This window comes from Blennius ocellaris, assembly GCF_963422515.1.
Source record: "Blennius ocellaris genome assembly, chromosome: 12".
NCBI classification, from domain to species: Eukaryota; Metazoa; Chordata; class Actinopteri; order Blenniiformes; family Blenniidae; genus Blennius; species Blennius ocellaris.
Window position 1 is genome coordinate 15,228,575 of NC_137661.1, and position 26,598 is coordinate 15,255,172.

A 26,598-nucleotide genomic window follows, 5' to 3' on the forward strand; every position below is an offset into this window, starting at 1 on the left:
AAACCATAGCTGTTCTTTGTGGCTTCAGGTATAGCGACTTCACATGTATTAATCAGTGACAAGATATAAGTATAGTCTTGTTTATGCCTTGGTTATTTATATCCAAACAACATCTAATATAGAGAAACGATTAACAGAAAAGTTAATGAAATGATTACTTGTCAAACCTTTCCTTGGTTGTAATTGGTTTTGAAATTGTATTTCTGTCAGTGTGTTTTACACCTATGCTCTTTATACATGTAGATCTTATTTGGATGAAACAACAGCAAAGGCCATATATGATTAGCCAGTGTGGACATTGTGACGGAGTATAAGTATCTGCGGGTACATATTGACAATAAACTGGGCTGGGTGACAACATTGAAGCGCCTTACAGGAAGAGCCCAAACCTGGCTCTATTTTAAAAGCTATAATTTGCATTATATCAGTGGAGACACTTTTCTACTCAACTTTAAAACTACATTTAAATAGAGATTTACTGCATGAATGTTTTGTCACGTGATTACTTTGCTTTCTTTTTTAAAAAGCTGTGAGACCATCGAGGACCTCAAGCATTGCAGAAGAAATAGATCATTATGATCATGCTGTGAAATACTTTGTTTGTTCTACAACTTGCTCATGAATCGTTGTGTCATGTTCACTGCAGGGAATCTGGGCCGCGTTGACTACATCAGTGAGTTTGAGTTTGACCTCTTCATTCGGCCCGACACCTGCAACCCTCGCTTCAGAGTCTGGTTCAACTTTACGGTGGAGAACGTCCGGGAGACGCAGGTCAGTACGCTGTGGACTCGTATGCTTTACTACGGTGTTGATAATCTTTATTTATTGCACATCAAACAAAATACATTTGCTTTCTGTTCAGTGTAAAAAAAAAAAATACCGATTATAGTAAACGCTAAATTCAGAACTCCAGCAACCTCATCAAAGCTATTGTGCATCATTACTGACCGAGGTCAGCTTTTCCAACTTCACTTCTTCCATTTTAACTTCAGTAATGCACTGTGCACTCTCAGCACATTGCCTGTGGGCAACAGCCACACAACTATATATTTTTGTCAATGGAAATCTTTATAAATTCCAGCTTTTATCCGACAATTTGAGTCAGCAATCAACGTAGTAGCAGCTGTACCCTGAGATGCCTTCCCTCGACCAGGAGCTTAGCCTAATGAAAGCCTATTTACTTGTGTTTGAAGCATCACGTATGATAGAAACAAGTCAACAGAGCTCTGGTCATCGGAAGATGTTACCTATAATGTGTTAAAATACAATACCTTACATATGCATAATACAAACTATCTCAAGATTATTAAACAAAACCACCAAAGTTGCTTCTCCTCACAGCTGGAATATTCTGTTTCTCAGCCCACTTTTTTGCCACAGCATCCCGACTTGATATGCCACTGGCATCTCAGAGCCTGTGATTGGGCGACAGTGGTGGTCACGTGCCACAGAGATACACTGCATGTGGATACAGTGAGCCTGGCTCCAAGGGTAGGGGGGGCGTTGTTCTATTGGAAGAATTTACCATTCCAAGATAAAAAGAACGTTCATTTGATTATATTGGCATTTAAGTGTGACTGCTGCTGTGTATTTTTTTTTTTTTAATAGCACAGGAGCGCATGTCAGAAGGAATTAGAAAGCAACTCAGAGACAGACAGTTTAACGACGGTCACATCTAAAGATGGATGTGGAAATGTAGAGGACATTGAAGGAGAATGCAAGCAAAAAAGCAAACAAGAGATAGAGAAAGAGGAAGAAAGAAAGAAACAGTAAGAATGGATTCACAGCATGCTGTTGCTGCCGTCTTCCTGTGGAGTGTCCAGCCCAGCCTATCTGAGGCTATCAGGCCTATCAGCCCATCTCCCTGCAGTGCTGTAGTCAGCACTAATCACATTTTATGGCACTGAGATGAATGGGAGGCCTCGGCTTGGAGCCGGATCGATCCCAGGGCCAGATAGAACAGCACCAACAGCCTGCAGCCCGACCAACAGGATATTTGCTGCTGTGGCAAAATGACAGAAAAACGCGTGAAAGAGAGGCGGAGAGAGAGAGAGAGAGGGAGAGAGTGAGGCAGGAGGTCAATGTACACATTCTTGACTAAAGATTTATACTTACCGTACGGTGTCCACAGTAGCCAGGGTAGCTCGCAGGTGACAAAAAACTACATTTCTATAGCACTCTATAAGGCCCCTAAAAAAGTGTTTTGTCCTTAGGAAACATTTTCTTATCTGGCTATCTGCCCACTTTCCTTGTGCAAAAACACTTTGTGAATTCTATCTACTCCAGTAGAAAGTATTGTAGTTAAGTGCTGCCCGTTTACAGCTTGCCAGGGTGTGTGTTTGCATATAGAGATATTGCGATAACATTGTGTATGACTGACCTGTCAGCATTCACGGAAATTGTACGTCCACATCTTCATGACTGCTACATTATTATATTGTGATATGAAACAAAAGAGAAAGCAGCGGAATTAAATAGTCATAGCATAATAGCATGATTAAATAAAGCAACTAACTGTAGCTACAGTATGGGGGAGAAGCTGTGCTATAGAGATATCAGTGGGTTCCAGGGAAGAACTGGACTGTTGGAGTGTTTCATCCAGCTAAGCCTTGCTAACTCTCAGCCTGAGCCAAGGGAATGGGGAACAGTAAAAGCCCGTGATATTGGAAGTGAGATGGCCATTTTGAAGGAATGTAAGCTGGTGAAACAGATTTGGTCTGCCTCAATCAGCTTAGCAGCTTTGTGGAAATTGGCTTCACCGTAGCACGGGTTATGATGGATGGCTGGATGGATGAATGTCTCTTTTTTTGTCCTTCCGTTTTTGTGTTTATCGAACCACTCACTTACCTCAAAAAGCCAAGAGCAATTCTGGTTACGTTGCTTGCAGTGACTGCGACCATGGACTCATTTGAGATTTTGCTTTGGCCTTGCTTGTTTTCTCTAGAAAAAAGCCACTATTTACAAAAAAAAAACAAAAAAACAAACTAACTAAATAAAAGCTGCTTTGAGTTTTGAGTTGACCACCTGGAGCCACAATCTTTTTTTGTGTGTGTGTGCATATGTTTGTCAGTCAGTACAAACAAGCATGCCGTTTGTATTTCTTAATATTTTAAGAACAGGACATGCCGACTAATAACAACATCCTCGGTGACCATGTTCACTGTGTTGGCTTGCCCCCCGCCAAGGACAGTCAATGCCGGGTACTTTTCCAACAGGTGGCCGGGGAATCACAGAACCGGTATGAAAATATACAGACTGACCACTTAATAGTCTCGTCAGAGCATTATGACGTGCAAACACCACACAGAAAAGCCCCAGAATCCTCTTGGTGTGATGCCACCATCCTCTCCATTTCATGTGCGGCATAGAAAAGCAATATCCGTTACATTTCGGCTCATAGATAATCAACCCCAATAATGATTCTTAAGATTCTTGGTGCAGATCAGACGTCATTAACAGGTGGACTGTGTTCCATACAGACAGGTTATTTTTGACCTGCAGCCAAAACAGGAGTATAAAAATTAAAATCCTGATGGGACAATCCTACTTCAGCTGCTGCAGCTTTTCTGTTTGTCACAGTAGTTCTACATTGGCTGAGCACACACACACACACACACACACACACACACACACACACACACACACACACACACACACACACACACACACACACACACACACACACACACACACACACACACACACACACACACACACACACACACACACACCACTATCAACTGCAGTTAACGCTCTGTGTGATAGAACTCATTACCAATCAAACCTGTGCATTTCAGTTAGTAAACAGTGACTTTACAGTCCAGGCATATTGAAGACCCAGAAAAGTTACGTACACACGAAAAGATGGAAGAATGAAAAATAAATAGTGATGCACCGAGAGAAAACAAGAGGAGAGATGCAGGCAGCGGAGCACGAGAAAGCTAAGAATAATAGGTAACAGATTGCACTATCTCAAAAAAAAAAGGTTGACAGCAAAAAGAGAGCATTTGTTCCAGAAGGTTTCATATTGAACTATAGTTCAATATGAACAGGTATGAGTCCATACATCCCTGTACATACTGAACTAGAGTCTCATATGTCCAGATAGTGTGGTGCTTATCAAAAGGGTAAAGGTGAAACACCATTATGGGACACAAGTGCCATCACAAGTGAGATCAGAGAAAATAAGTAATCACAAGGCCCAGTATGACTAGTCCACCTGGATTCTGAGAAGCACTGCAACAATACAACACACACACACACACACACACACACACACACACACACACACACACACACACACACACACACACACACACACACACACACACACACACACACACACACACACACACACACACACACACACACACACTGTCGTGGAAGGGACAAGCTGTACATGATGGCTCCAGAGTTGGTTTTAGGTCAATATTTATTTATTTAATTTATTGTAGCTTGTCTTATTCCCATCACTACTTGCTTTCCGACCAACTTTGTCGAGGTGAGCACACACCATTGTAACATAAGCCAGCCTTGCATTTGAGTGGTTGAAGGCCATTAAACTTGGCAAACCACTTTAGGATAAATGTATATCTGAAACCAGGGCCTATCGAGATACTTTATGGTTGATTGCATTACTTCAACATTCCAACCGCGCAATATTATTTGCCATGCCCAGAGAAAGCCTTTTCATGGCAGAGTACCCTGCATTTGATGCCCTCTTTGGGATGAGGATCATTGCTAGTTATCTGTGAACAATAGTACTTTTTTATTTATAATATCTTGACTTCAATGCTGAGAATTATAAAGTCATGTATATATTGTATAGTATTGCCCATTTCCGTGCAGACAGATGTGTGAGTCTCAATCGTTCTTTGGATTAGTACTCAAAAATCACTGTAGGACTACATGTTAATCTAAGAAATCAACAAATGGGACTCCTGGTTATGTTTTTACCTGTAATCTTTACCTCATTCTACCATCCAAAGGAAATGAATAAGACATGTGAGAAAAAAATATTAAACTTTCAAGCCAAAATATATTCAGATAATTAAAGTTTGTTTTTATAGTTGGCTGGTACATGAAGTCATTTCTCAATGACTTTGAATAAAATGTGTCAAGATGTCAGCTCTGCAAAAAAAAGGTTTAGCCCCCTATGTCCAAACAGAGTGAATTGTAACACGACAAGCCTGTTCCTGTCCCCACTGTTGCCTACCAGCTTCCACCGAGGTATGATCAGAAACCAGTGGGTGTATTGATATGAAACCCCATTGAGTGAGTTGATATGCCTTTCCATTCTGCTGTAGGGGTTGTGCTTGATGTCAGGTTCCGTGAAGGGCACGGCTATGAGCTATTATCATAGGAGCCTTCGGGGAGCCATTCATAGAAGACAGGCAGTAAAACCTTGCACCAAGTGCCTTCAACTCCTTCAACTGCTGCAGGGGTGATTTGTGAGCCTCACTTGTCCCGGGAAAGCACAGTATATGGCAGTTACTCTCCATAATCAGCAAAGACGATGGACAGAAGAAGAATAGGCCATGTGTTCCGAAAAATCCCTCAAGAGCCACTCGCTATGCTTTTTCAGACCATACTTCCTTAAACAAATTAAGCATTGTTATGCAATTTTTCGTAAAGCAAGTAAAACATTCAACACGATGTCAAAAGTGTCAAAGAACCATTATGGATGCTGTCTCGGTTACACTACGACAAGTCAAGTCCTTTATTCATCCCACCTAATCAATGAGTACGACTTTTAGACTTCTAATGCAGTCCAAAGAATATGAACCAGCAATTTATGTAAAAGTCACTCTCACTGAGCATGTCTAATTGGCTTTAACAATGTGCCCTTTTGTAAACATGTAGTTTACTTATTGGTTTAAAGATAAATCATTGGAAAGAATTAAAGGTGAGTCAGACAAAGACAACGAGAACGACCCAGAGACAGGCACTCCAGGAGCAAAGTAATGGATGTAATGCTATTTGAATTTTTTTATTTATTTTTTTGATAAAGAACAGACAGATGCAGAAAGACAGGGCATAGGAGGAGCAGTAAGACTGGTGTATTTCCGAGACATCACTTGTGCGAGCAAGCAGTAGATTTTCCTCCCATCTTAAGTAGAGCATGTTGACAGCAGTTCTGGGAAGTCAGACGCCGGTTGTGTGTAACATCAATGCCAACCTGGATAATGGAGGTTCTTATCAGAACTTGCCTTAAAAGGGCTGTCTCTGTCATTTCTGTGTGCATCAACACATTGGACTTCACCTCCGCTCCACCTCATGTTTAGGTTTTCAGAAGTGTCTGGGGGGATCCTCCTTCCCCCCAACACTCCGTCCTCATCTATTTTGCCACTGCCTCCTTGTTTTCCGTCTCTGAGCTCCCTGCACATCTCTGCTATCATGTTTGAGTTGTGGTGTCCTTCAGCAGTGAAAGAGGAACAAGAGGACAGACGGGTCTCTTGTGAGCGCCATTGGAGGAATGAGGGCTAATCATTGCTGGCGTAGCGTTTCCACAAGTATCCACGGCAGACAGCTGGTTGGTGGCAGTTTCTTGTGACGGAACCACATTGTGTCCGCTTCGGGTTTGCTGGATTAGACCTGGGCTAGACTCTTAAGACACAGACACTTAAATACTTTTTAAAATATCTGCTTGTTCTCATGTGTCTTTTCTCATTTTTAGTCCCATATATTGCCTTTACTTTCTTCACTGCCTCTGCAGCATATGGCACAAGTTAGATGGGCATATCATTATGGTGCTCTTCTTCTTTGGAAGTTCATTAATAAGCTTCCTCTCGTCAGTCTTCAGAAGACTAACATTCCCTTCGATGTGACATTGCCAGAGGGATTAATTCACTTCCGACACACTGCATAGGTCCAGAAAGTTTTTGGACTAGTTATAGACCCGAGCAAGAAGTTCCAGTAAGATTTTTTGTGATTTCAAAAGACATATAATACATCAGACAATTGTGTCATGGGGTGCAGAGTATCATATGTGACCCTGTTCTGTTAAGTCACACATTTTGTCACATATTGTCAAAGCCGATGCTCCCCAGATCACTTCATGATGACATGAACAAAGGGATATAAAAACAGCCCATAATGGATTTGCAAATTGCCTCCCTGATAGCAAAATTAGTTTTTCTTGGGTTATCTCTGCTGACGCAAGGTTCCTTATCAGAATTCATGGCCCTATTTTTAGCTTGATTTACTTTTTAAAAGGAGGTATAATGCTTAAGGGCATGTTTTGAAATAAAAGCAGAGTAGTTTTTTTAGTCAGGCATTCAAATTATTTTCATTCAAACAACAGACTTGTGCATAGTTCTGCGCTCGCTCTCTCGAAGACGTAGTGTTGACAATGCAATATATATTAAATGTCTCTCCCAGTTACCTCTACCTATTGCAGTTGGCTGACTTTGAGTTCCAATATTTTCGAAAGCAGCTTTACCAGGTGATATGGAATCAGGGTTTTAAGAACATCTGCTGATGAATTGGTACGTGTACCCATCAGGATCGCCACCAGTGGGTGATCCACTTGGAGCCCAGCAGTATGGCAGATGGAGGTGCTGCCAAGGTGCACTCATACCTCATGAATCAAGGCTCAGAAAGAATCTTTACTCTCCTTCGGGGGTTTTCACCGACTACTGCTCCACATAATGTCTCAGCTACACAGAAACAAGGTTTCAAACAAACAAACAAAAAAAAGAAAGATAGTAAGACATTCATTTTTGAACCCTGATCTTGTGTAAACTGTGACAGTGTGCTGTGACTCAGCAAAAAATTCACAACTGTGAGATACTGAGGAACGTGGCCACAGTCTGCTCTGTGGCACCTCTCTCTCCCAGAGGCTTACAAAAATGTGTCCGTTCTGTATACATTCATTTATCCACACTTCACACAGAGGAATAGGCAATCCTACAACCAGCTCATCCTCGCTAAATGAAAGGCCACAAAAAAACAAAACAGCGCAGTCTCAAATGCCGTGCGTCTTTCGTTAGCGTCAGGAAGGCAACAGGCTTAAAAACCAATACATTTCATGAGTATGTTAAAGCATTTCGTTTTAACTTTATTAGATGTTGATTATACCTTATCAGTTGTTATAGCTTTCATTTTTCCCAACTTTACATGATCAAGTTTTTTGTGAAAGCGTGAACGTCCATTCATCCCCATTCTGTGGGCTCCCGCGGTCAAAACGTATTGACAGATGCAAGGGTCATTAAATTAACATTGAGAAAAGTGGAAACGAATTAGTGGGAAAGAGGGATTGAGGTAAGCAGGAGAGGAATATTGCTGAGGTTTTAGCAGGAGGCATTTTATGGTGACTTGGTAAGGGCCTCATGGAGCTGCTGTGCATCTGCATGAAATGATGAGGCTGGTGTCAGGACATGGATCATCCTTTTACACCGAGTAATGAATACAGATTGCACACCGGATAGAGAGGCTCTGCAATCTGCTGCACCACAAATGAAACAACTGCCGTTCTAATCAAATAGTCTTTTCATGCCAGCGCAGCCTTCAACTTGGGCTAAATTCAATTCCAGATTCACAGATTTGTGGTTTGGGGGCTGGGGAGACACAGGGGGCGAGGGGGGAGTTATAAATGTTGTAATTAGAGTATTGTTTAATGTGTGAACGTGCAATGCGTGTGTCTGTTGGTATAGGGGGTGGAGTCGGAGGGTCCCTGGCATCATGTTGCCGTTAAGACAGCAGTCAGAGGAATGGATCCAATCACAGCAAACACATACGCAGGCTCATGCACAAATGCACACATTTAGCCAATTATGCCAACTAGTGGCTTGGGAGAACGCGTTCTCTGTATTCTGTATTTAGGGAACAGCGAGGAGCTTTTGAAGGAGAGCTGCGGTGCCTCTTTGATGCTGCTTTTGTTTTTTTGTTTTTGTTTGTGTGGTTTAATAATTTAATCAAGCCAAACGTCCTCCTTCTCTCTGTAACTGTCTGTTGGTGGAGGCTAATTACTCTGCAGATTGTTCTCCTGGTGCGAGAGATGAGAGTTTAGATCCAGTAGGGGGGGTGCGGGGGGGGTGGTGGCGGGGGGGTGGATGCTGATGGCTGTAATTTAACTGTGTGCTGATGGGATAAGCTGTCTGTCGACTGCTGTTTTATTGTTTTGGGAGCCTGCTGACGACTTACTATTCTAATATGCACCATCTGATGAGAATGCCTGCATCGCTGTAATGCATTGTTTATCTATGCGTCTGTCGGCCTGCCTGTCTCGCTGTCTGTCCGACTAAATGTCTAAATTAAGACATTGCTCGCCGGCATGTGTTTATCATGGGTGTCCGATGAATTATGACTATACCAACTAGGTAAAATAATACTTAATCATGGCTTTGCTTGATGGGCTGCACTGTCACATAGTGATATGAGCAATTGCCTCACAGTGACAATATCTATTGTTTAGGTTCCTTTCCGTGTGGAGTTTGCATGTTTTCCCCATGTGTGGACACGTCATCTGGTGTTCTCCCACCTTCTCCCAACAACTCCATCCTTTTGAGGTTAATTGGTTGCTTTAAATTGTCCATAAGAATGATTTATGGACAATTTATGGTCTGTTTTCTTTGGGTTTGCTCTGTGACAGAATGGCGGCCTGTCCAGAGTGTATACCCTGCCATTCCCATCATGGGTTGAAGGTGACACAGCTGCCCAGCAACCCTCAATGGGAACAAGTTGAGTAGAAGATTGTCAGCTAGACAAAAACGTTTCTACAACTGCTTTGTTGGAGGACTTTTGCAACTTAAGTGGTTACTTCTGCGACTTGTATCTATTTTAAACACCCTGCATTCATCACTTTTCTGTATTTCTATATATATGTTGTAACTTGTTTTTGATAACACTGTTAAATTTCAACCTCTAACAAATCTCTGTTTTATATGCACATTTGTCAGAGCAAAACATGATCTAAATCTACATTGAACATGCTGTTTTATGAGTGATCTTTGTACAAGCTTGTGGTTGATGCACTTAAATGAATGCAATACTTTTTTTTTCTGGCAGGCTGATATTAATGGTCACACAGTGCTTATCGTTTACTGAAGAGGCTTCAACGTTCATTCAGTATACAGTATAGTGACTGACACACCACATCATTAGAAATATCAGACTTTCAGCTTTCATTTTGTGTTCGCATCGCAGAGCTATAACTCTACTCTGCTTCTACTAGAATTTTAATAGGACAAATAATACATCAGAGACTTTGGGGCCTCGAGCCAAAGTCCACATGTTTAACTGTAGTTTGAATTTGATCTGAGTGTGGGATGGCTAATCGGTATCCTCGTCTTTAATAGAAGATAGCAAAATATTTTATTCCATCTCATTTTGCCATAGATATTTTTTACTGAACATCTTTATTCATGCAGCAAATATGCAGTATGGCTCAGTCAAACATTATTTTTGCTGTTTTTTAGTCTGTAGTAATAACAGCTGACTACCCTGCCATTGTTTCATCCCCCATCTAAAACGCAGCCAAATTACGTAACTGATTTGATTTCAATACTGCTGGCTCGAATTAGTGTTCATGTAATCAAATCACCAGAGAGACATACAACTCGACTGTCTAATGTTATGTTCACCAAAGTGGACAATCACAGTATTGTGCTACCCGCAGATCCGACATTTTTGAATGTGAGATATGTAATATGTATATGTGTGAAAAGCAACTTAAATGTGTGGTCGAGCCACATGAAACAACCAGCAGGTTGTATCATTACGCCAAATCCTCCATTTCTCTAGTCAAGTGAGGGGTTGTTTGTTTTTTTTTTTTTTTGGTTATCTCCAATTTATCAAGCTGAACACTAGGACATCTTTGTTATTTTCGATGATTTATTTATTTATTTATATGTTCATTCATTTACTCACTCATTTATTTTTACTATTCTACCGTGATATTTATGCTTCAGTAAAACTGAAAGCAAAGTTTGATCACTGGAACGTCATCGCACAGGTTTTTTCAGAGTTAATTTATTGTGACCTTACATTTGGCATTTCAAGACAATGTCTACCCTTGCTGCTTGATGATTATGCATTATATATATTTTGTTTGTAGTGCTTAACTGTTTGAAAGCAATCCCTGGTTCTCTGGGCTATACTTTAAAATGTCTAATCTCAATTATGTTTTGTATTTGTGAAGCTAGAAGCGGAAGAACAAGAAAACGGAAAGAGAGTTGCAACATGATTTTGGGGAAAGACACTATCCTACTATGGCTGCCGGTCAAGCTTTACTCAACGCGCTGTCAGTGACACTGGGGAGGGGTTCATTTGCTGGGGGGTACGCTGTAAACAAAGACTATGCTGTGACTGGAGATATTCTCAGTCAATCTCGTGGCAAGTGAGTATGTTCATATTCAGTTACTGATACACTCATAGGGTGCATTGTGACGTGGAGACGTGGTTTGTATGTGCAAAAGGCTAAGGTTCACGCGGAGCTCTGTCTCTTGATGGCACCTGGGGTAGGTGGAGTCAACGCTCCCCACCGTCATACACGACGACAGAGTGTTTGTGTTCCCTTCTTCTTTGTTGCTTCTTGCAGGGAGATATTCAGAAGCCAAATGTCAATAAAGCAAAACTGAGAGAGGGAGCGAGAGAGAGAGAGAGAGAGAGAGCGACCATGTGTGTCAGCCTCAGGGGGATACAACTTCCTGTTCTGAGACGCCTTGGTCACATCTGCCATGAATGTTTCATGTCTCATGGTAGTAACTTGCTATGGGTGGGCACACCAGCGTAAATGATCAGGCACATGCAGGTACACACACACACACACACACGCACACGCACGTGTGTACACGCGCGCACTGATAACACATTTGCACATTCGCGCAGCAGCAGTTGACTTCTGAAATTGGCTCCATCAGCTTGTAAGCAGCATTGGTTCTGTAATTGTATAAGTGCTTAAATGTTCCACAGTGTAAATGTACAACTTGGCTTTGCCCCCTCAGATGACTCATCCTATCAAAGATTTTGAGCAAAGTAAACTTTATAGACGTTCTCTCTAAAACACAAGGCCGGCTGGGGATCACAGCGTGGTGGAAATACCTCACTGCTTTGTTCAGCCTGCATGTGTGATATCACCACCATGGCAGCAGATCTGCCAGAGAGTGTTTGAGAGTAAACAGATGTTGTTTGTCTTTCTGATGCTGTGATTTAGCATCTCCAGGGATGCAGTGGACCTATGCTTTCCTGTAAGCTCACAGAGGAATCAGATGGAAATAGCTCAAACAGATGAACACTGTTTCACAACAAAAGTGAGACAAGGAATTCCTGACACCACAGTGGTCATGGATAAACTGGCCCCGTCATTGTGTTGCAACAATAAGGATCAGAATATACCCTTCCTTCCTTCCTTCCTTCCTTCCTTCCTTCTTTTCTTCAGTCGTATACTATGCTATCTCTCGAGCTATTACATCAGTCGGAGGTCTGTCTACACTGTCGTTTAGTTTTTTGTAATTCATTAATTTGAGCACACACACACACACACACGCACACGCACACGCACACGCACACACACACACACACACACACACACACACACGCACACGCACACGCACACGCACACGCACACGCACACGCACACGCACACACACACACACACACACTTTTTTTTGCATTGTACATTGTGGGATTCAATTTAAGAACTATAATCTGCACATTAATTTGCATAAGTTACAGCAAAATAAACAACTAATTAAATTTAATGTCTTACTATCAGCCAGTGTGCCATGATTGTTAAATGTGTTCAGGTATTAATGGGCTGTAATGAATAGGAAATCTTTCGTTTGAGGGTAAGCCTGTAACCAAAGGACCAAAGCTCGCTGTGTAAAGATTCTAGATGAAGAGTTTGATTATTCTTTCCGATAGAACAGGGACACCCATATAGATGATAGCTGGAGGTACATAAATAGCACGAAACAGAGTGTTCCTCTCCACTCTAATTGTTCGATCATTGTTAGCCAACACAGGACACTGACAGCCTGTGTGTGCTGTCAAACCCCGGATCCCCAAGGAAAAGCTTCCCTCTGTGGCTACTGGATCTGGCAACCATAGACACATCAGTACACTCAAATGAAAAGCCTGAAATGTCAAGGACCAAAGGAACGAGGGAAGAAAATGAAATGGAGGAAGACACTGATAAAAAGGACAGCGAGGAGTGGAAGTTTGGTGTATAATGAGCAGTTGGAATGTGAGGATTGCTGAATTAATCAGACTGCTAGAGCTTGTACAAAGCAGGCAGAATGCGTTTCATGTGACAAATGTGTAATTAAGAATGATTTTATAACCCCCCCCCCCGCACTGCTACCATCACTACCACCACAAACACACACACACACACACACACACACACACACACACACACACACACACACACACACACACACACACACACACACACACACACACACACACACACACACACACACACACACACACCTTGATGGACTAGAGGTGGGTGGGAGGAACAAAGGATTTTTGTGCATCCCTGTAAATGTGTGTGAGTGCGTGTTTGTGTGCGTTTTGAGAGCGAGCGCATACAAGTATGAGGGATGAGATGGCGGCTTTAATTATACTCATATTAGAATAACATCAGCCCCCATTGCTCATTGATACTGAGTGATAGGATGGGATGTTTTCATTTTGGCGTCTTGCTTTTTTTTTTTTTTGTCTTTTACATTTGACACCATGTTTTTTTAAGCCAAGAGCATGTGGATTTTAAAGATTGTTTTCTTTTTCTGCCAGCCCACACGCAGGATATTTATTTGTGTCTGAATGTAGTTCTTTCCACTGTGCCCAGGACATTTTTCCGATAGGATTTGCTTCGATTTCAAGAAATCCAAAGAGGTGTTTGAACACATCTGGGTAATTCACACTGTAGCCAAGAAGAATGTCCTGCAACACAATATGTCAAGTTAAATGACAAAGCCATCTAGCCATTGCGACGATAATGATGGGAGCAAAGTGAGAAGTGAAGCTTTTATTGGTCAGACACAGGGGTTCACTCTCAGGAGTGTCTTGTTGGAAGAATCGGTTCTTCTAAATCTGCTCCTTCAAGATGTCGGCAGGCCTGCTTCCTCGCTTTCACACAACATCACACAAGCAAGATAGTTTTCATTCCAAAACACTTCTGCATAGCTGATTGATCTGCCATTAGATTTCTTTTGAAGTGAAATTGGATGTATCCAATCACTGATATTTATGGAGACACTGTAGTTTTGCTATTTATCTCAGTTTTTATTCAGTTTTTTTCTACCATTGCGCTCCTTTAGTCATGTGCAAGCAAGTGTACTCATGCAAAAAGATAATTTTGGTCAAATCTATTGCATCACCATTTGTTACAACCAGTCACCAAAAGCAATTCTAATATGTACTCTCAAAAGCTGCAATCCTCTGACATAACTTGAATATTAATGTTTATTTGAGCAATCAAGGTGCTTGACAAGGAAGTTCTATCCAAATGCGGTTACAAAATATAGGAATGAATTCATTCATCATTAAATCTACCTATGTTAATATATATGCGATGCAGCACTTTGTTTTCAAGGTTTGAAACGTTTTCTGTTTTCCTAACTCAAGGCGTGTAAACTTCACGTGACTTTGACACGTCGTTCTCTTTCTGACTCGGATGTGTTTTCTCGCGGAAGCAGAGTTTGAGGTGAAATTAAATGCCACAAATGACAGCTTAATGTGTAAACCTTGACAGAGGAAAGAAAAACAATGATCGGGCTAATCCACAATGGAGGAGGTGGAGGCGGACTAAGAGGATAGACAGTTTTTCATTCCAAGGATCGGGCTTCTTTTTTTCATGTGCACTTTACATTGTGCACAGGGACAAAGAGATGCCTTGTTTGTTACACTGGACATTTGAGCTGGTACAAACACAGTCACTTTCCTTGCAACTCATTTGATGCAAACAGGAAATCATTTCACCATCCCCCCCCCCCCCCCCCCCTTTCAGGTTGTTTATCAATGCTGAATATTTTGTTTTACATTTTATTTCTTGAATTTAAGAATGTTTTTTCCCCACAAAACTTTCACAATTGTTGGTTCATGATAATTCACAACAGGAGGTAACCTCCACACTAGTTTACTCCCAATGTTCAATGAGGTAGTAATTTAGCATCTAAATTATTAACAGCCTTATTTTCCCTATCTGATGGAGCTGAATAATCATACCATACGTATGTAAGTGTGTGTTTGCGGGTGAGTTGATTGCGCAGCAGAAACCGCGGCTGTCCGTCATCATCCCAACTGCATTAACCTCGGCCTCGATGCCTGCAGGGCGCACCACTTCCATTTCTCCGCAACAAATACAGGTCCTGGCCCAGGGCACCCTGGCAGCCAGCATAGTTAATGACTTATTTACTGTTTAATGGCTGTATACCGCACCACAACAACAATTAATGAGAAAAAGGTACATTCACAAACAGCGGGGGTGCCAGGCGGTGGAGGTTATTTTCTCCTTCTAACTTTATCTGCGCTCTGCCTTCTGCTCTACCCTGATAAACTCTCACACACCTTAACTAGAGACAGACAGGCTGTCAGCTGTGAGGAGAGCTACTTTTACAGCCTCTGGAAGCAAAAATACATACCCTGGATTGACCTTATTATCAAGCAAAAAAAAAAAGAGCTTTCATTCTATTGCATATTGTATTATAATTTATAATTTATATGATGTTAGATTGCATTCTGTCCCAAATTTTTTTTTGGTATTGTATTGTATTGTATTGTATTCTACTCTATTCTGACATGAATATAGTCTTCAGATCTGCTCGCTGTATTTACCTCTGTTTGTTTCTTTAATTGAACCAATGAAACACATGAAACTGGATTCCCTACCTCCCTCCTCTTTCCCTTAATCCTCTGTCTTTCTCTTATTTTTATTTGTATTTATTTTATTTAATAGCACTGTATTAATCCCCAAGGGGAAATTCATACCGAAATGACCTATCGGTTGCAGCACCCCCCCCCCCCCCCCCCCCCCCCACACACACACACACACACACATACACACACACAGGGACAACATGCAAACTCCACACAGAAAGGCACTACCTTCTTGCTGTGACCTTCTTGCTCCTCAGTCTTCCTCGGCCTTGTGGATACCACTGCTCAAGCCGTGAGACGTTGCAGGCACTATGTTGCTGACCATGGTGCTGAAAGCTTCATGCCTTCCAATTGCTAGAGTATTCATTTCATGGTTCATATACCCCGTTCTCCATTTGTCAGAGGGCCATTAGCCTGCATGCTTATTTCTTTAACCCCTTCCCATACAAATAATAACAAATCAAATGTACATTTGTTTTACCTTACAGGCACATCTGTCCGAGGATTGCCGAGTCTTCAATAAAAAAACTGGCACGTGTTTTCTGTTGTCTAAGTAATATATTGTGTTGAGTTTTTTTTACAGTTCTCTATGTTCGCTCACATTGGGCTGCGGTGATGTTTTCGTATCCCAATTATGCCGAATTTTAACCTTTTGCCTTCTTGTTTGGGCTTTGTGCATCACTAAAAAAACAGGTGAGAGCTGTATTTATGTATTTCTACTTGTGAACAGTGATATGTTCCCATTTTCCACAAGGCAACAGTGACATCAAGGAGTCCTTAATATTTGTCACTTTAGTTTCGTAAAGTTGCATGACACCAATGAGTTCTAACAAGGACTGTGGTCAGGAGGAACACATGGAAGAAAAGGTAAACTCCATTGCCGATAGTTGCAAAGAACAACATGAGAGTGGAAACGTATTCTGCCTCAGATCGTTGTGGATTATTGATCAAAGTCACAGCACACATTTTATTGGAATGTCGAAAATTACGTCAGTTGACACTTTTTGAGAATTTATCTTCAGAAACTTTATATCATTATGAATAGGATGAGTCATCTGAGGGGGCAAAGCCAAGTTGTACATTTATACTATAGAACATTGAAGCACTTATATAATTCCGGAACCAATGCTGCTACAAACTGATGGAGCCAATTTCAAAAGTCAACTGCTGTTGCGCAAATGTGTTGTCAGTGTGTGTGTTTTCATATTTTTCAGTCAGTTTTCTTCACACTTCCTCAGCTATTTAATGCTTTTTCATTCTCTATTCCATTCCCTCAGTTGTCCTTTATTTTGAGGGCCACATGTTTTGGTTCCAAAATGTCCTTCATGCCAAGCTGGATTTGTGAGCAGCGCTATGCCAGTCGCTAAGTAAATGTGTTTTTCAATCTATCTGCTCCCCAACCATCCCAGACCTGTCCTTTCCCTAGTGTGTCTCTGGATTCTCTCCAGTCCTCTGTGATTTTAGGACAATTTCTGCCATGTCTCATTTCTCACCTGCCTTCATGCCTTGCTCTGTGGTTGCCCATTGCCCTGGCCATTCCTCCCAGGTCTCGATAAATAACCCCCTGCACCTCGCTGGCCCTCGGCTTTACTGGCAGGTTGCAGGACCACATTTGTTAAAATATCACCTGCTGTAGAGAGGAAATTGATACTGCTGCAATGTGCTCCGGGCAATGGATGTTCTATTGTTGACTTAAAATGCCACAACACAGACAGTTGTAAGAAACTTCAGAATTTAAAAGGAACAAAAAAAAAAAATAATACAACCCCTTGCCACAAACCCCCCCAAAAATCTTGCTATTTTACTAGTAATAAATTATCATTATTATCAGGTTTTTATGGGAAACAGCAATTGCAGATTTTTGAAGAGCTACACAATGTAATTTCCTGAAAAAAGCAGCGCTATATTCTACTGTCTCAAATGGGAGACTAAGTATGAATTATCATCGTATTTCACGAGCTGGGTCCTCTAATAAGGAAATTCATGAAAATGTGAAAAGAAAAACCAAAACTGTTTGGCCTCTTCTTGGTTCTACTTCATTTCTCCAAAAAAAAAAAAAAAAAAAAAAGGCCAATGATTAGATGAGACATCCCCATATGACCAGGTAAGAGGAAGAAGCAAAAGTTCCTCTCTGAAATCTGGTATTATCCAGATGGCACCATTAGCGACTAAGCCAGAACATTTCTCCCCTCTTATAATTGACTCCATAGGCTATTAGGCAGGTTGGCACTAGGCTAGGTCCACTGGTGCACACTCCAGATGTTCTTTGTGTGTGTGTGTGTGTGTGTGTGTGTGTGTGTGTGTGTGTGTGTGTGTGTGTGTGTGTGTGTGTGTGTGTGTGTGTGTGTGTGTGTGCGTGTGCGTGTGCGTGCAGTAAGTGAGAGGAGGGGAGAGAATTTGGCTGTTATTGTGGGTGCTCGCGGTGGGTCCAGGGCTTCTTGCAGATGGACGTAGGGCTGGGTGGGTGCTGGTAATAAGTCACATTCAATTATATCAACCTCTCTATCAGTCTGCCTCTTCGCAGTCGCTCCATCTCTCTATTGCCCTGCTTGTCTCTCTTTTGTAAGCCTTGGGGGAAGAAAGATTAAAGTGTTCTGTTTTCTGTGCAAGATCTTTGTCTTTGCTTTTTTTGGGGGGGGTTTATCTGAAGATTAAATTATCTCTCATCCGTTGTCTGTCTTCCAGTGTGTGTAAGCACAAGTGATTTTTGGCAGACTGTATTAAGAGCCATTTCTATTATTAAACTTCAAATAATGTAGAGATGTACTTTCTAAAAAGAAAAAAAAATGTTTTTTGAAACACAGGCCTAAAACATACAAGCAGAGTTTCCTTGTCTCTATTCATACATAATTTCTAATACTAATACTGAAACAAAATAGTTCTGGCCAATAGAATGTTCCATGACATCACATCACATGACTTATTGAAGATGTAATCCATAAAAAAATAATAATCAATGTTTGAAAAAACCTTACATTTTTACAAGTTTCAACCCATTAATGTAGTTAAATTTTCACAAAAGATGAAGATGAATCATCTTCTGTGAAACTTCACAAGAGAAGTGGCGATGCAATGCCCATTGTATGTGTTTGCATCAAGTTGTTTAATACTGGTTTATCCTTTGCACTTCATTTATGTGGCATTGAAATCTACACTTCCTCTCAACCAGACGTAATTTACAGCTGTAAATTATCCCGAAATACAAATGTACCAACAGTTCCTTCATGCGTCACCTTATCAGTGTCGTAGCTGAAAAGTTTGCAGGACTTTCCATAAATAAAAAATATTTTCCAGCATTTGAAAAAAGCTTCCTTAAGTGTCTGCAATACATTACTGAATGGACTTTCAGTAATCCTTGCATAGCTAAAAAAAGAGCTAAAAAGCTATTAATTATTCATCTCCCCACGGCTAGTGGTAAAGAGGAGAGGCACTCTAGGGTTTCCATCAGCTATTAGTAAACAAATCAATGCTGCAGGCTGAGCTTCTTGTCATTACAGCGCCATCTGCCCTTTACCATGACTTTCAGGCAAAGACCAGTAAGGGATTGACATGACACACGGCCTCTTGAGCATTAAAAAGAAGCACGTGAGAAAGAAAAATGAAAGTTTAGGGCAAGTTTTTGTTTTGTTTCAGGAAAAAAAAGAAAAAGTGCCAGGATTTTTAAATCCACAAACTGATCACACTGTGAAATGAATACAACACTTACTCATATCATCAATCTCATTTGTGAGAGCCACGGTTGTGACACGGCCTCTCCAACTTGGTTGGTTCAACATATTATGCCTCTGTGAGCAGACGCTCGTGAATTTGTCTCGACCCACCCAACAATAGGTATTTGATGTAATCATGGTGCGCAGTTTCAAGCCCCTAATCCAATTTCATTGGCAAGATACATTGTAATTTGGTATCGTCGTAATTATGAACTGAATTGTGAACTGTCTGTAAGGGAATTGAATTAGTCGACAGAAGAGGAGTAATATGATTGGGAACTCGGAGAAATCAATACGGCGTTGCTCGTCATCTCAGCGTTGACCTGAATCCTGCCTGAATGTGGATCTTTGGGGGATTCGGTGTAATTCAATCCGGTGGCGCTAACACGCTCCCTGTCCCCTCCACAGGCTCTGACAACCGCTCTGTCTTGATTTAGACTCCTGGGTGGGAGCCCTGCTGAGGGAAGCATAGTTTCAAGGAAAAGTTGTTGTTGCTGCTTGGTTTTACCCATCACACCATATGAATCGCATGCAGACATGTAAACCATGAGGCCATGCCTCCAGTACACAGCACAGGCCCACATCCTGCCTTCTAAGATTAAAATGCCAAGAATTCGCTGCTTTGCAGTATGTTCTTTCAATTGTGTTGAAAAAGTTTTTTACAATGTAATGTTCCCGGACAGCTTTCTGATGAGCACTCTGTACTCCCATCACTGCATTTGACAAATCGCCCGTCCATGCATCCTCTGCTGTGTTGACAAATGATTCTACAGTGGAGTGCATAGATATTCTCATTCCCGTGGGTGCAGCTCACCGGTGATGGCTCCACCTCCACGGAGGTGTAGTAGCCTGGAGAAAGATGTTGAACGCAGTAGCTGCAGCAAACCGCCACCGTGGTTCACTCTGATGGATGAGCCGAGAAAAACACAAGTGCAGATTAGAGCAGTGTATTACTGAAAAAAAGTCATGCTTGACTCGATAACCTAAGAATCACACTGTAGATTTCTCAATATTTAGACTTTTGCTTGGTATTTTCCTCAATTTACCTGTTAGTTTCTCATTGTTACTTGAATGGTTTTGGAGAATCTCTGCTTTGTTCTGTGTCGTTTTTTTGTTTTTTTGTTTTTTTTTTCAGTGGAACTCAACAAGCTAAGATACTAACGTGTTCCGGATACAGATCTAATGAGAAAAAAAAACAGTCTACTGTTCAGTTGTCTTTGTTTAAGGGAAAATAGCCCGCGTATTGTGTTGTTCTATTGACCACTTGACATTCCAATACGCTGTGCAGCGCTCTCCACGGACCCCGATAAGAACTTGATAGCGAGCTGGAGATGCTCTCCTATTATAGGAGCAGATGGTTTCTCACCATTATTTTATCTTTACAGATAAGATTAAAAAGCCCAGCTTACACTGCACAAAGGTAATCAGAGCTGAGAGGAAAGAGCACCTCTAATGTCAAGGAGAGCCCAATGTCAAGAAAATCAATATATCTATCCCCTCCCAAAATCAAAGTGTGTTTTTTTTTTTTTTCTCTCCCTCCTCCTCCCTGCACAGTTCCCTCAGATAAAAGTGCTGCGTTGTTGTTCGGAATCAAAGTAAACAAAAGCAGGTGTCAAATAAGTTCAGAAAGCTTTTGTTACTTTGCTTTATTTGTGGAATTCATGCATTTTCACAGTTCTGTCTAGACTCGGTGCCACAAACGCGTCTGGATTGTGTAACGCAAGACCGTTCTTTCAATTGCGAGTGGTCTTTTATTTGAGTGAGTCAGACTTGATTGCTCGCATTGTGTTGTTTGTGAGGGAAGCTCGTAAAGGTTATGCAGTCCAGTGAAAGGCTATCTCATTCAGTGGCAACAGAGGAGCATGTCTCCGGAGCCAGGTATAGAATGGACTCGGGGAAACAAATAGCTCTTCCTCTTATTATTGGGGATGCACTGATAAGGTGGGCTGGGAAACGCTGACAGGTGATTACCAGGGCATCTTTTAACAGACTTCCTTGTGATGATCAGCCATTATAGTAATGCATAGTTATTATACTGCAACTCTATTATGACCAGGACCTTTCTCTTTAGCTCCATCGCTTACTATGTCCTGATTCACTGAGCTCTGTCTGTAGTGACACCTACTCAATTCCCATAGGTTATTGTAGATCCTACTCCAGTTAAGTGTGTGTGTGTGTGTGTGTGTGTGTGTGTGTGTGTGTGTGTGTGTGTGTGTGTGTGTGTGTGTGTGTGTGTGTGTGTGTGTGTGTGTGTGTGTGTGTGTGTGTGTGTGTGTGTGTGTGTGTGTACGTACTTGTGTGTGCATGTGCACAGAGGGAAAGTGGAAGGCAGAGGGAAATCATTGCTAGCCTGGGAGAAGAGGAAAAAAAAAAAAAAAAGCTATTCAACAGGGATGCCCGCGGTGGCAAAGCCATTTCCAATAATGTCCTCTTTCTGCAACAACAATTGTGTTTAACCCCGATGACTTCAGCTGCCCACTATTTGTCATCCCACCTCTTCATCCCTCACCTCCCTCCATGCCTTCACACTCAGATGCAGTAGCAGTGGAAGTATGGTTCATGACTGCAGGGCACATACATTGTCTGACAAAGGCGCTGCTTCCGTTTGAGGTAACATCCAAGCATTAGTCAGACTACCTGATCTGCTGTTAGAGAATCCGGACCCATTGTTTTGGTTTTTTTTTTCTTCAAAATTTTCCATTTTGTCAGATCACAATTATTTTTTATTTGTATTTTTTTTTTTCAAAAGGAAAAAAATAATCTATATTGAGAGCCAATAATTGTTTGTTCCCAACACTGAAACACATACACAATGATAGTCTTGCTTTTATTCATGCATTTAGGTCTGGGGGGAGAAAAAAAAAAAGACATCCTATTATCTGTCTCTCCTTCTGTACTTACTTTTTTCACATGTCTCTCTTTTTCTCAACACCCCTCTCTAATCTCTCTCTTCACCCCCACTCCCTACATCCCTTTGCTGGTGAGCTGCATGCGGGGGTGATTTATCTGTGGCACTCACTAAGGTCCCCTTTCACTGACACACACACACACACACACACACTGACTAACTCCCTCACAAACACATGCGCCAGCATGTGCACAGACACATGAATCGCACACAGGTAAGGCTGCAGCTGTGATATATTTTAATTACTGTTTTAGTCCGTCGTAATTAGGGTTTAATATCTGGAGGGACAGTTCAACATGCCAACACATGCTTTCAAAGGAAACACAGACTTGTTTTATTTCACGGGTATTTCTTTGAAACATGTCATTTCTGTATTTTTTTTTTCTATTTGCTGAATTTATATCTGGTTTAATAGTAATAATTGAGAGAGAAAAAATAGACCTAATGTTTGAAGATGCACTGAGCATTATCACATTAGTTTATATTGACAAACTTTGCTTCAGGTGAATGATGCATACATGAGTTAGAATACATGAGTATCAGTCACATACACAATATAGAATGCCATTACATTATTATGCTCTTTCATGTAGTCACGTTTTTTCTGGAAAGGTTTTTGGATTTGCCTCTATTTTGAATTTTTCAAATGAAATGTGGGGAAACTGTGGTAGAAAGTGTTAAATTGTATTTAGCGATATCAGATGCAAACTCAAATTAACAAGAGCAACAGTATGTTTGCATTGGTTTGCCTGTATTTTGTCATAGTATGAGCCTGTAACCATGGCAGGATTACATAATTCACTGTGCGGAGTATCACAATTTCTTTTTCTCTCTTGAGATGACCTCCATTTCAAATGTCCTCAAAATAAAGGAATGTCTGTTATTTCTTTCATATTTTTATGGCAAACGTGTCACATGTTTCTGAAATTAGAGGATCACAAGTTAAAACACAGTGAAATGCAAGAATAATACCTACATACTACATTAGTCAAGACACAAACAACAAAACACTATTTTGGCGACGAGAGACCTGCAGTTACTGGATCATTTTTTCTTTTTTTTTTCAATCTGCTTTTACATTTTTCTTTGGGGTTTTAAATGAGCTATGTAGAAACGGAACCATGGTGAGAAACGAGTCGACCATCTAAAAGCATGAGCAGGCGATTTTTGTAGAAACAGATCGACTTAGTACTTTAAGCGGAGTTGAAGAGCAGATTTGGAAGCTGTAAGACTGTTGTGTTGTCACAGAGTGCTGACAAGGGCAGCAGACTGAAATTGCACTGAGGAACATTAAAAGAAAAGTGTGTGTGTGTGTTTGCGTGCGTGCGTGCGTGCGTGTGTGTGTGTGTGTGTGTATATCTATGTCTATATGTGAATCGGTATGTGCGTAGTTCATGCTTGAATGTGTACGTATGGCACAGATGGAAAGACTTCTCAGGGATTACTGGGTAACTGGGAGAGGAAAGAGGTGGTAATTGCATTTTAATTACAGTGTTGATGGTTTTGTGCTCTGCCAGATGGAAGGTTCTTTAGATATAAGCACAAAATAAATCAGCCCTATGGAAAATAAATCAGCCTGTAGGTGACTAGTTACCCGCTGAACTGAATCGCTAACCTTGTCTCCAGTCAGAGGTAATGATCATTAGTTTAGGCTACTTGCTATCCAACTTCAACCTTTTTACAAACCACTCTCTACCTTTTGTTTTGTTTCCTCTCGACTTTCTGTGGTAGTTTTATTTGATAGTAATCCTATACTTGTTTACTTATCAACCGACCTGCAAAGATTCCTCAATAAATAAAAGATATTTCATATCAAGCTCAATTTATTGTTATTCTTTTTTCTTTTTTTTTTAATTATCTACATGTTGGGCATGGAGGTTACAGTTTCTGTATTTATGCAGCGCGACTAAATTAACATTTTTGCATTCACTGAAGTACTTCCATGCTAGCAAGTTTATGACAGTGACCTTTGGCAACTTGCTTATTGAAATCATCGTCTGTCCTGCCCTCAAGATCTCACCTTCTCTGCTTAATGAACCAACTATGGTTGGAATATAAAAAAAAAAAAAAATCCAGTCAGCAATTCTCGAAGTCATTCTTGCCGAAGGGGCCATTTATTTTTATAATTTTGACTTTTCATCATAACTGCTTCATCACACTGGATTTTTCTTACTATACAATATAATGTGACCACTGTGGTCATTCACAAAACTCAATGAGCAGTGGGGAAATAAAAATAAAGGTTGACCAAATTTGTAACCAAGGAAGACGACATGTCGTTTGGAGGTGTGAAGGTGTAGAAAATGCTTTCCCGAATACGCTGTCAAAGACATATAGTTTCTAATCCTTTGCTAATGCTGAGATTGTTTGAATTCTTAGTTAATGGAGCACATTTTAAGAAACCACAATGAGACGTTAAGTTTAATTTTGGTTTTACTTTTCAGTTAGAGGTACCAGAGTACATTTCCTATTGTGGATGTGCCCGACAGAGCAAGAGACTGGCTGCTTCGGGTTGAGACTAGCAGATTAGTGTTCGGTTTTGCATAGGAGATACCCTCTAAGACTCCAGTCTATGTTGAGGGGGCAGGCAGGTGAATTTATCTGCCTCTCCAGGTACAAACACGCGGCTGGTTTCAAGGTTAACATTCTCACCAAACGCAGCAGTCAGAGAGCAAAAAACACGACACTCCGTTTGTGGCTTATGGGACTTCAGCAGTAGTTTACCAGCTTGAACTGTGAATATAATGCCATCCTATGTACAGTCGCTTGCTCGCTATCTCAATCACAATTGTTAGGCAATTGAGCACAACGCAGGAGCCACATAATTCCCAGTAAACTTTCCTCTGCTCATTTCTTCATAAACATTTTATGGACTGAAAGGTTAACTCCATCAGTTAACAACCTAGCAAAAAGCAGCTCGTAGTAACATCGTAGCCTCTTGATATTTTCTCCACTATTAACTTAATGAAGTCAGATAAAAACTTTTTTAATCACAAGTAAAGTTAACTGCCTCCGAATGCTCCGTAAGGGCACCAACTGGAGTTCAAAACCATATATTTTAGAGTAGTCAAGCATTTCATGTGTCCATACACGCCATTTGTCTTCTATGCTTCTTTATTTGACTCTGGTTTGCAGGGTACTTGAGCCGATCCCAGCTGAATACTAGCGAAGGCAGGGTACATTCTGCACTATTTCACCAGTTCATCACCGGCAACCACATAGAGACAGGCTACCACATGTACTTACAGTCAAACCTGCAAGAGGTTTTAGACGCCAATTAACCCACATAAATCCATACAGAGAACGTAACGCTGCACTGTCAGCGTGGGTCCAGGACGGCCGGCGTTGTGGTCAGACATGCGGGGCGATTATAGCTGCTGCTGTGATCTGCAGCCTGTTTGTTTCATTCACATGAAGAGCGTTGTGTTGGAAAAGGAAAGACCACAACAGTAAATGCAAACGTAAAATGCTCGTAAACGCTAACAAGTACTTACTTCAAGCTTCCTTTGCAAAATTACCATCCCAGGTTGGCCTCTCTTTCTGAACCACGACGATATAATAATAATAAGAAGAATAATATTCTCCTCTGGCTCCTTTTTTTGGATATTTTTCAAATACATAAATGCCACAATGCCGAGGCCTCTGTTCATGTTCATGTTTAGGTCGTGTTATTGTTGCATGATCAAGTATTACGCAATCACATCATCATCATCAATCACAGATTGCGCAACACGTCGGCCGCATTTCACCTTGTGTATTCATCGTGTAGTCTGTACACAAGCAAATTTCATGTCGTGGCTTAGCTTATGTCGTACAGCGCGGCGGGCAGTGACTTATACGATTGTTTAAATCACATAGTCTGCAGGAACTTTTAGTCCAATGTATCTTACATGAAGAGGACATTACGACATGTTAAGGCATATTGAGTCAATAGTTTAAAGTTTGGTGATGGAGAAATCAAACCATTTCGGGTCAACCTGGTTGCTACTGATAAGGTGAGTCCCCTGGCTGTGTGCTTAGTGACAAAATGACCCCTGGAGGGCTGTTAATCTGACACGGTTGACAATCCTCTGACCTGTGGCTGTTCCACACTCCATCCTCTCTCTCTCTCTCTCTCTCTCTCTCTCTCTCTCTCTCTCTCACTCTCTCTTTCTC

The 26,598-nt window shown here is 41.2% G+C and overlaps 1 protein-coding gene across 1 annotated transcript in view; it reads left to right on the top strand.

Annotated features, from left to right (window-relative positions):
- Window positions 1-26,598, top strand: part of agbl4 (AGBL carboxypeptidase 4) — a gene marked incomplete at both ends in the record, with an annotated part of 281,697 nt that overhangs the window by 23,869 nt on the left and 231,230 nt on the right. The window contains one exon of the mRNA XM_080505732.1: window positions 647-771. Coding sequence (XP_080361858.1) covers window positions 647-771 — 125 coding nt within the window. The remainder of the gene's footprint in view (window positions 1-646; window positions 772-26,598) is intronic.